The 12,323-nt window shown below is 33.8% G+C and overlaps 1 protein-coding gene across 1 annotated transcript in view; it reads right to left on the reverse strand.

The window, feature by feature from the left end:
• Positions 1 to 945: 945 nt before the first annotated feature.
• LOC132714375 (POU domain, class 2, transcription factor 3L-like) overlaps positions 946 to 12,323 on the reverse strand; it is an 85,420-nt gene continuing 74,042 nt past the window's right edge. Inside the window, 4 exon segments of the mRNA XM_060697236.1 lie at positions 946 to 2,698; positions 2,700 to 2,977; positions 4,765 to 5,062; positions 8,557 to 8,700. Coding sequence (XP_060553219.1) covers positions 2,231 to 2,698; positions 2,700 to 2,977; positions 4,765 to 5,062; positions 8,557 to 8,700 — 1,188 coding nt within the window. The 3' untranslated portion in view covers positions 946 to 2,230.

Consider the following 12,323-nt stretch of genomic DNA (forward strand, 5'->3'; position numbering starts at 1 on the left):
GTCGATAACAGCAAGTTAATAAAATTCAGCGTCTTTAGCAGTATTATATATAAAATCAGTAGGTAACAGAGATTAAGTGGCTTTAACAGTTACGACATTAGAATTGTTGAGCTATTTAGGCTAGCATTATTTAGCAGGATTCATACCTACATAAATGTTAATAATATTACTCCCTAATCTTAAGCTGAAGACCGATAATTTTCTGGAGCAAACACGGTTCCTCTGTAAATTGATTTCCAAGAAACATTCTATGTATAGGTTACTTTCTAAAATGAGCGGGCTCCACAGTTTATCTTGTAAAATACAAATGTATAACTTTAATATAAAAGTTACAGAAGAAAATAAAGCTGTACCGACTTTTTTTTTCGTTTTCTGCCCCACGCTGATCACAAAATGCAACGTGACATAGGCACCGTGGTTCAACTCGTTATCAAGGTTTATGCTTCAAATTTTATGCAGGATATTCAGCAAGTTGATGATAAAGATCACAGTTTCATGTGAAGTAGATAATGGTAACGTCCTTGACCTCTTACATTTCCAATTATTCAGAAAGAGGCTTACTATAGCCATTTCTTTTAAGTCTGTCTGAATGCATCCTATAGGGAAAAGTTTAGAGATTAAAGTCCAAAGAGGTCATGTGAAAGTGGGTTTAATCAGCAACTTCGTTCATTAAGGCTATTTGACCAAATATTCCCCAATAATATAAGGGGAAATTTGTCTTAATGATACCACTGAGGTTTTTTGACATGTTGGAACCGAAAATATTTTTTCAAAAGTTTTATATAACTGGATATAAGGCTTGACAACTAACTCATGTACAAAATGTCAGATCATTCTCTCACTCCGTTTCCTAGGAAAATTCAATTCTATATTGTGCAAACTGACCCAAAAATGAAAAGGGTTGCAACGCTTTTCGCTCAAATTAGCCAAAAAAATAGCATAAAACTCGCTTATCAATTTAATACCAAGTATATTATTATATTATCGATTGCATAGTGTTCAATTCTAAGTGTACTAGTTATTTTATGAAGGAATTTCTAAATTTATGATTTTTGGCTACTGGACCTCAGTGGCGTTCCTTTAAGTTTAACTGATGGGCTTAAAAATATCAATCAATCTCTCTGCATATAACTACATGTACCATAATATCAGCATAAAGAAAACAACACTGTTGACATGATTTTTCTCTCATATTGCATTATTTGTGTTTTTTCCAGTGTATAAAAACAGTACAGCAATAATTTGTCAACCTCTATTAATATGTTCTTGTAATCACACTTTTTGTAAAGTTTTAACAGCCTTATTCAATAAATCAGTCAAAGAAAAAACATAATAAATTAGAAATGAAAATATAGCTAACAAAGAAATATGTGCTGAGCCACATCTAGATATATGATATGTGCAAGTATTTTGTATTGTATTTTATTTGACCAATTGTCTTTTATTTATTTATTTTATTTAACAAATCTATTTTTCTTAACCTATCAACTGAATTCTTAATGGCACATGAACATACAAATTTCTTTGTATTTGTATCCAGTGTATTTCTGGTATCTAAATGATACACAAGTATTTTGCATAATGTTTGCTATAGACTTAAACCTCCATGAACAAAAGGTCCAACATTTCTTTTACATACATGTATTGTTCGGAAAATCCATGAAAGGTTTGGGAAAAAAAGAAACTACAAAAAGTCAGATAAAATAAATGTAGGTATAAATTTAAATCTGTACAATATAGGATATATATAGACTTGTACCCAGCTGGAAAACCCCATACAGGACTTGTCAAGTGGCTCATCCAATACAGGTTTGTCAAGCTAGGTTCTCATCTCAAAATACATGTATATATCTACCTATTATACAGCACACTGTTAAATGGTTTTTAGAGAAACATATCAATGACTAATTTTTATCTTATAAATGCTCAATATTTTTTCTAGCACATTTTCTTTCTTTCATGAAGATAAAACAACAAATTACAAGCTGTTGTTTTTATAAGCTCAATATTTACTGGCCTTATAATTTGATCATAAAAACATGAAAAATTATCATAAGCTCATTATAGCTGTCATTGAATTGAACATTTGAATAATTTAATATTGTTAATTTTTCTTAAAACGAAAATCACAATACATGTAATTATAAAGGAATATACTCCAGTCATTAAGCATGTAGACAGATATAATTATTGTAGTCGAGAAATTACTAGCTTAAAACCATCACAAATTTCAGGATTTTAGTAAAGTTTGACCATTAATATTTGTAACAAGAACACTTTGGCCGGCTATACTGGTGGGAAGAGTTAATGAACCTGATTTTTTATCAACACCAGATGGCAGCACTGTTAAAACGTTTGATAAATTCGATGGTGTAATTGTCAATAAATTTGATCCTTTAGAAGGCGAGCTAGCCTGAATAAGTCCCTGGGAGGTAATTCCTTGCAAAGTTACTGATGATGATGATACAGACCCTGAAGTTGCGGTTCCTGAAACAGATGATGAATTTCCATTCGCAGTTGCAACGTTAAACTGACTAATCATCTGCATTTGTGAAAATGATGTCGATGGATTTATACGTTTTTCTTTTTGCCGTCGGTTGCAAAACCACACGCGTATAACTTCCTTTTCCATGTGTAAGCTGTCAGCCAATATTGATATTTCTTCCCCATTCGGTTTAGGATTGTTAAGAAAACTTTTTTTCAAGAGTGACGCGTATTGTTGTCTCGATGCTTGTACGCTTTTTCCGTCGTCTGGCGATTGATTCCGGTGTCATTGGATCCACATCGCCATCAGTTTCAGCCGCCTGACTGGAACTGACCGTATAAGCGTCTTCTAACCATTTACTAAGCAAACGTTTTAATTTACACATATTTTTAAAACTGAGATTTAATGCCTCAAAGCGAGATATTGTTGTTTGGCTAAAATCGTTGCCATATAACTTCCCCATAGCAAGACCTACGTCTCCCTGAGTAAAACCTGAAAAACAAATTAACATTGACATTTTGATTATTATTTGCCGTTAGAAATTATTCAAATAGTTATCAGTTATATGAAACTATCCATGTAAGTTAAATTGTTGAGAAAAAAATTCATTGCCTTTTATAGCTAAAATTATATGTCTTTAACTCTCACCTTGCTTACTATCTACATCTCTCATTCTTGACAAAACCATTCATCATTTAAGGGAAAGATAAAGGTTTATAACAGACTGAGTAGCAAACAGCGCAGACTATCATCATGGTATGCAGTGGTTCTTTTGGTAGAATTATTTCCTACTAGAATGCTAAGGTATTGTACCTAATATCTATATGAAAACTATAAGTCTGATCCTATACTTACTTAGTTCTATTCTTCTTCTCTTGAAAGATTTTGCAAACTGTTCTAGTTCCTCTAAATCAATATTTTCTCCCTGTAAGATACATAAAAAGTCTATTTTTAGCTTGTGTGACCTTGTGAATCAGACTAGAATCTTTTATACATTGTGATTTAGGAGATGTTGTTTAACATTACGAAATTGTGGCCTATGTCAGACACTATGTGGTCACAAAAGCTCACAGTTCTCTGATATTTTTCTTCTACTTTGGTTGGATTTTATGTCACACCAATACTGTAAAGATCTTATGGCAACTTTCCAGCTATACTGGCGCAAGAAGACCTCAGGTGTCCCTCCGGGCATAATCGGGGACCTGATTCAAACCACCAACATTCAGAAAGCTAGCTAGACAGTTTCCTCACATGAAATAATCCAAAGTTGGGATTCAAACCCACAGCAGTGAAAGGCAAGTGGTTTGAAGTCAACAACCTTAACCACTCGAACAGATGCCTCACATTGATGATAATAATAATTTATTTCTAATGAAGCCCAATGTTCATTGTATGTTAACATTATAATATTGTGTTAATGCACTTTTTTCGTGCATTAAATTCTGCAGAAGCTGTGCTTAATATGATACAATATTGGAAATAATAACAATATTTTCATAATTTTGCCTATCAAACATTTGTCAGTGTCAATATGACAAGATAATCTAATTGGATACGAAACCAATTGTATAACCTTATCAAATAACAATGGTACATTCTCTCAACAACATGTTACAATATGACAATTTTGCAACAGATAAACAATTCTCATCGTATCTCAGACAATGATAAAAACAAACTAATTTCATACATCTGTTTACCAGGTAAGCAAAATTTGAATATCTTGAATTTTCATCAAACACAAGAATTTACGAATATATTCACCAATAACTATAATGGCATTGTATGAACTGGTGCTGGGGAAATAACCTTTAAAGCTGCAAGTTTCCAGATTTGTGTATGTTAGCTACTAAATGAAGAAGAAAGTTTAAATCATGTGTTGGAAAAGGCCTTGATTCATGATAAACACCTTATGTAATAAAATCCCAAAGTTTGAATTCATTTACTGTATTATAAATATTATAATTAGTTACTTAGAATTTTTGAAGATTTATTTCAATTTCTGAAAGTGTCCCTTTAAGTAAAAATATATAACCTCTGAAACCATAGGATGCTTGGTTAATTTATATGAATTATTTTAATGTAAAGTTTCTTGCTCAAGGAAACAACGGCTTGCCCCTGACAAGGGTTTGAACCAACGCGGCCAGCAATCCTTAGATTACTAGTCTGCCACTACTGGTTAAACTAAAGCATCAATATGTCTTGCCTAATTTATGCATAGAGGGGCACAAACCGCCATCTTTCTAAACAATTGCAAAAGAAGCTGGAATATCACAAACATGTTTTGTGTGACTTAAAACAACAAAATAAAAACAAAATGAGAATACTAACTGGTGCTAAAAGGGGAGGTAACCCTGATGTTGATATGTTCCCACTGAGATCAGATGACGTCGAGTTCTGGCTGTCTGACTTCAACTCTCCAACATTTGTTGCTTGAGATGCTGAGGTAGATATGAGTTGATTTGGTGTAACACTTGTGTTAGCCAAGGATTGAACTGTGGTCAGTTTAACTGGGGTCACAGATTGAGATAGTGACGCTGGTACAGCCGCTGTAAGTCCCGGTAACAGGAAACCACCCTGGAAATAAAAAATAACAATTTGAAAATTCTATTTCCTGGACTGTTTTCTTAAGAAATTAGTTAAGTTCAAAGATATTATTTTTATAGCTTTCACTTGTGATGAAAGATATACAATTATATAAATCACTATCAAGTACGCTTTCAGCAACCAACAAGCGCTTTAGTCATGTAAAGAAACATGGGCGGAACTTGTGACCCATGAAGGACTCGAACCAATGGTCCCTGCAACAAGATGCATATACTTTAACCGCATAGACAGGTGGTCTTTATTTGGAGGTTACTTTGTTCTTTATAATCAATGAAGGGTTGTCACAGTGTGCCCTTTCATGCATATCAGACAGGATTATCTTCTGTTTACACTGATGCTACAACAAACTGTCTTACACCCCCATGTAAACAAGTCACATGCTTTAAATGACATCATTCCCATGAGCCATTTATGAATGAACTGGGTTCCTAGGAAGACGTAATTTTGCCATTATGAATGAAATTCATACCATACTACAAGGAAAGTGCTAAATGTAAAAAAAATAGTTTTAATTAATTTCTTTCCGAAATATGATTAATATGTCATATTAAAGTGCTAAATAAAAACTAGAAATGTGTCCATAGGACATGGGTGCCCCCACCCCGCCAATGTTCTGTCAATCTTATTACTCTAGGTCAAACATTTTTTGAAAACTAAAAATCTTTTACTAAGTAAAGGGCAAGAACTTTACAAATACTGAATAAATCCACAAGCAATCCCCAAGGTGCAGAAGTACACATGCTGACCAACATTCTTGTAAACTTTTAGGCCTACAAGTCAAATACTTTTTGAGCTATGCATGAACAAGTTGAAAATTGCAAATTTATACTACTGTAAGTCAAGGGCAATAACTCTAAAAAATCTGAAAAAAATCCACTTGCAAAGTCCCAGGTGCATAGCTTCACAGTGATGTGAATCATTATTCCTGTAATTTTGTGATGTTGATCATTATTCCTGTAAAATTGGTTGATTCTAACTCAAGCACTCAAGGAACAAATAACAACATAATGAAACAGTTTTTACTAAGTCAAGGGAAATAACTCTACAAATAATGGAGAAATCCACAAGCAAAACCCCAGATGCAAAACAAAATATGCTGAGCAACTTTCCTGTAAGTTTTAATGACTCTATGTCAAATCCTTTTTTGAGTTACATGCGACACAAGTTGAAAATTGCAAAAATTTACTAAGTCAAGGAAAATAACTCTAAAAATACTAAATTAATCCAGACGAAAATACCCAGGTGCACAACTACAATGTACACATGCTGATCAATATTCCTGTAAAGTTTCTTGACTCTATGTCAAATCCTTTTTGAGTTACATGCGACACAAGTTGAAAATTGCAAAAATTTTACTAACTCAAGGGCAACAACTCTAAAAATAATAAATAAATCCAGACAAAAATACCCAGGTGCACAACTACACATGCTGATCAACATTCCTGTAAAGTTTTTCATGACTCTAGGTCAAATACTTTTTGAGTTACATGCGACACAAGTTGAAAATTGCAAAATTTTACTAAGTCAAGGGCAATAAATCTAAAAATACAAAAAATATCCTGAAGAAAATACCCAGGTGCACAACAACATATGCTGATCAACATTCCTGTAAAGTTTCATGACTCTAGGTCAAATACTTTTTTAGTTACATGCGACACAAGTTGAAAATTGCAAAAATTTTACTAAGTCAAGGGCAATAACTATTAAAAAAACAAAAAATATCCAGACGAAAATACCCAGGCGCACAACAACATATGCTGATCAACATTCCTGTAAAGTTTCATGACTCTAGGTCAAATACTTTTTGAGTTACATGCGACACAAGTTGAAAATTGCAAAATTTTACTAAGTCAAGGGCAATAACTCTAAAAATACTAAAAATATCCAGACGGAAATACCCAGGTGCACAACTACACATGCTGATCAACATTCCAGTAAAGTTTCATGACTCTAGGTCAAATACTTTTTTAGTTACGTGCGACACAAAAGAGAACGGACGGACGGAAGAACAGACGGAAGGATGGACGGACGGACAAGGGTAAATCTAAATGCCCGCCACTAAAGTGGGGGCACAAAAATTAGTTTTAATTAATTTCTTTCCGAAATATGATTAATATGTAATATGCAAGAAAAAGAATCATACACTGGCTGTCGTAACAGACAGCAATCCAGCTCTCGGGTAACTGTTCAACAGATACTTAGAAAACCCTTGTTACCTCAATAAACAGTTACCTTTGAGCTATATAGTCTAGTCTGTACCAGCAGCTGGTGTAAGATCCTTATACACAACATAGTGATCTTAATTCAGAAGTGGTCTTAAACACAAGTTTGACTGTAATTGTATCATTCAGAAATTTTGTCATTTTTTTTATTTAAGCCAAATTGACGTTATTCGAAACCCGGCAAGGTGGGTTTTTTCCCAGCTAAATTGTAGGTACAAATTAACTGTTACCGTTATAGCTTCACGGTGCACTACCCCTCACAATAGATTAGTTAACCTGTTTCGCTTAATTTTCGAAGCTGTTACTGTAAAAGTTTGTTTGTATCTACGTTATTAGCTGGGAAAAACCCAAATACAGTCTAACTTGCCCATGCGTACACGTGTATTAAGCGACTTTTGTCTTATGCGGCCACTTTCAATTCCCCCCCCCCTTCATTTTCTCTCTATATCTTTAATGTATTAAGCGACTTTTGATCAACGCGACCAACGACCGCTAATTAGTCAGCTAATTGAGATCAATCTTTTCATTAAACGACCACTTTTACCTGTCAAGTAACTGCGTTTTTAGAGAACGCCGCCTTGTAATGTCACAAGTGTCAACAATCAAAACACAATATATAAATGTGTGAAAAACTCTATTTGCCAAACCGTTTTAGTGTATACTAATAAAGGTAAGTATACACGTGACGTGTTTTATCCAATAATATCGATAAAACAATGCAATGCTCCGCCCCTACTCAGATGGTGAATACGCTTAGCTGTTGACATTTAGACTGCATTGAATTGACCTTGAACTTGATCAGCAATTTAATTTATTGTTACAATCAGATGTAGTTTGTTTATTTCAAATGAAAAATGCACAATAGAAAAAAGCTTCACTTATCAGGGTTTTCGTGTTGGAGACAAGAAAATACAACGGAGAAGTTTAAAAATTCTGGAAAAATGTCAAACATGTACATAATGGATCAAAACTGATTTGTCAATAAATATCTGAAAGTTATTGTTTTACATTAGCATCCATTTAGATTATAGGAGCGTTCTTATTATTAAACATTTATATAAATGAAGTTGAGAAACATTCCCACAGCAAAAGAAAGATGTCATGTATAAGTTTTGACTTTTTATCATGCTTTGTCTTAAGAGACTGTTTCATTAAGCGACCGTTTTGGGTGTTTCCCTTGCGCGGTCGCTTAATACAAGTTTGACTGTATTCTTAATTCCGGAGTAAGTCTATTCTGCTTACCACTCCTGCAGTTGGTTGTATCATAAACTGTGGTTGAAGGGTTGTCAACTGTGAAGGGTTTACTAGTAGTATCTGTTGCATGCCCGCCATAGCTGGTAACTGTGTAGCTTGCAATGCTTGGGTGCCAGCTTGAGATTGGGCAACCTGTAAAACAAAGAGTTTAACCTGGTTACCTGAAATTAGCAACACTAAGTATTATATGTACTTACTTGATGGTTAGAATCTCACTGAAAATTTTCTATGGTACGTCAGTGGTTCTACTCGGGTGTCCGTTCATGCCTTAAATAATGTACAGAAGGACACTTGAGGTCTTCCTCCCTCAGTAAAGTTGGAAAGTCGCCATATGACCTATACTGTGTTGGTGTGACGTAAAAGCCAATCAAACTCAAACAAACACTGAAAATTTTCAGCACCTGGCCGGGCTTACCATCAGGTGTTAAAATGGATCATTCCAAAAGACCTAGAAGTGTATGGTTTTCTAAATAACTCCTAGAAATTGTGTTTGTTTCTTCTTAATACAGACTGTTAAAACAAGCATGGTGTAAAAAAAACACTACTGACAAACATACATTTTAATCATTACCATGCTCAATCTTTTAAATCTTGACAAAACCATTCTCAATTTTTAGGGACAATTTCAAAGTAACAACTGACTGAATAGCAAACAGTGACTACCGGTACCTTGATTGTGCCAGCTGATAATGGTCTTCACTGGTTGCATGAGTCGATTCTGGAGCCCCTAACATGCTATAGGTTACCCATACATCCTTCTACTGAGAATCAAATGTCTTCCTACACCATTTTGATTATAAATTGGTATATAGCTTTAAATGTTTATTCTAATTTGATACATTCTCTTGAATTTTGGAGTGCAGTTTAGAAACAATACTAGAAATGTTTTCATAGGACACGGGTGCCCCCACACTCCACTGTTTTGTCAATCTTATGACTCTATGTCAAATATTTTTTTGGACTACATGTGCCACAAGTTAAAAACTAAAACTCTTTTACTAAGTAAAAAGCAAGAACTTTACAAATACTTAATAAATCCACAAGTGAATCCCAAGGTGCATAAGTACACATGCTGACCAACATTCTTGTAACCTTTCAGGTCTACAGGTCAAATACTTTTTGAGCTTTGCATGAACAAGTTGAAAAAATGCAATTTTATACTACTGTAAATGAATGTCAATAACTCTTACAAAACTGAAAGAAAATCCACATGCAAAACCCCAGGTGCATAGCTTCACAGTGATGTTGATCATTATTCCTGTAAAGCTGGTTGATTCTATCTGAAGCACTCAAGTAACAAATAACGCAACATAGTGAAACGGATTTCAACTAAGTCAAGGGCAATAACTCTACAAATACTGGATAAATCCACAGGCAAAAGCCAGGGTGCGCAACTACACATACTGACCAACATTCCTGTAAAGTTTCATGACTCTATGTCAAATACTTTTTCGCTAAGTGTGACACAATAGAGAACGAACGGACGGACGGACAAGGGTAGGTCTTAATTCCCCCCCCCTAAAGTGGGGGTATAATAAGTAAATAAAAAGTATTAACCATAATTGTACAAGTGTGAAGAAACGGTGTTGGTACGAGAAGTAGAACTAATACAATGTATTTTTTTCTAAGACCTCAGCTGTATTTTAAGTCTGTAGATTGAAATATCCTCCTTAACCCTTAGCCAAATAGGTTGTTTTCGTTGGCACATCTGTTGCCTCAGATACTATTTGCTAAACATTGATGGTCAACTTGTACCCTTACCAATGACATATGTAGGTCTATAATTTAAATTGCAACCAACTTTTAAAAGGTTAAAGGCACATTATGCCACAGAAACACCTTTAAAGTTTTTATTATTCCTTAAAGGTTTTTAATAATTGTTGGTTTCTTATATATTTTTTCAAAAGTTACTTATTGACAAATATTCTGAACCCTCTTTTTTTCTGTTGCTATTTGGCAATAAGAACATTTAAAGTGATTAAGTATTTTTATATGTTTTTTGTATGGAAGTGAAAATACTACTTTGTTTTTTTGCTACTTTTAAGACTTATCGCTACTTTCTTCAGGTAACAAGAATCTGACATGCTCTAAACCATACAATTCATGTTTGCCCTTCCTAATGATATAAAAATCTATTCGTTTCTGAGGCAAAGTGAGCCTGTAATAAAGATGACTGACCATGTATATATTTAAATGATTAATCAGGTAATAATGCTTAATATAATTAACAATATATTTTTTAATATGGCATGTGTCACAGGACAATACCATAAATTACAAAAATAATGACAATCTTAAATATTAAATAGTATATAGAACAACTGTTTTAATGAATCATTCTGTTACAAGTAATTTTCAAATGTGGAAACCAAAACTACCAAAAATATTATATATATACCACAGCTGTAGGCTGAACAGATGGGCTTTGAAGGATGTATCCTCCCTGTTGCATGCCGACCAATGGTATATTTCCTAAAGCCAGAGGTTGCGAGGTGGGCGTGGCTGGGTTGCTAGTCATTCCGGCATTTAACTGAAACTATAAAACAATTAAGAATATTTGTTTGTTTTTTTTCACTTGATCATATTTATTTTACAACATTCATCTGTATCAGAAAGCATATTTGTAATCATATTGAGGCTCAAAGGGTAACAAACTTTGGTTGAAAATAAAACATCATATCCCAAAAGCCACTGCTCTCTTTCGTCAGAGTCTTAAGTACGAAAATATATTAGATATTAACAGATTTAGCACAAATATCTATCAAATAATGTTCTGGTTGTTTTTTTCTGTTTCAAAGAATTGTTTTATTTTTTTCTATTTAGGACCATTCTTGTTTGTAATTTGATTTCATGCCAGTCTCTGACTGTTTATAGAACTGTTGAAAAGATTATTAAGAGCTTGCACATAAATTTTACACCCAGACTCAATAAACAATGTTCTTACTTTATGTATACACATTGTAATTCGACACACAGACTCTATATGACAATGTTCGTACACTATGTATAAGTTCTTACACTATGTATACACAGTGTTTTGTTTTGACTTATATTACAGGAAACAAGCATAAGTAAAATGTCGCTGAGTATTTTCATATCTTTGTATCTTTTAAAACAATGTGTTTTTCTGAGTGGGTGGCTTCCGTGGCCAAGTTGTTAAGGTCGTTGACTTCAAACCACTTGCCACTCACCGCTGTGGGTTCGAATCCCGGCAGGGACTTTAAATTCTTTCATGTGAGGAACCTTTCCAGCTAGCTTTCGGAACGCCGGTGGTTCTATTCAGGTGCCCGTTTGTGCCTAACATAATGCACGGAAGGGCACCAGTGGTCTTCCTCCACCAGAACAGCTAAAACGCCGCCATATGATAAATACTGTGTCGGTGTGACATAAAACCCAAATAAACAAACAAACAAACAAATTTCTTAGTGGGGTTAAAGTAACATATTTATCTTTTTCACAAATTGATTGTAAGTATCTTTACATTTAACAAGTTTATAAAACGGCTTTATTAAATGTTTTATGTAAAACAAATTTTAGTGTTTGTTGAATAGATAAGGCAAGAACTGTAAACATTCTTTGAATTTGAAAAGATTGTGAAGAGAAACTGTTTCAATTAAAAAAATGTATAATTTCAAATTTAGCAATTTAGCATACATATGAGTCTGTCAGGGTGTGGTATAATGTAATTACTGTTTTTAGAGGAAATTATTATTTTAGCGTTATTCAATCAAATATATTTCAAAACTGTATTTTTA

This window comes from Ruditapes philippinarum, unplaced genomic scaffold, assembly GCF_026571515.1.
Source record: "Ruditapes philippinarum isolate M1 unplaced genomic scaffold, ASM2657151v2 ctg4123_1_1_1_1, whole genome shotgun sequence".
Classification (NCBI taxonomy): Eukaryota; Metazoa; Mollusca; class Bivalvia; order Venerida; family Veneridae; genus Ruditapes; species Ruditapes philippinarum.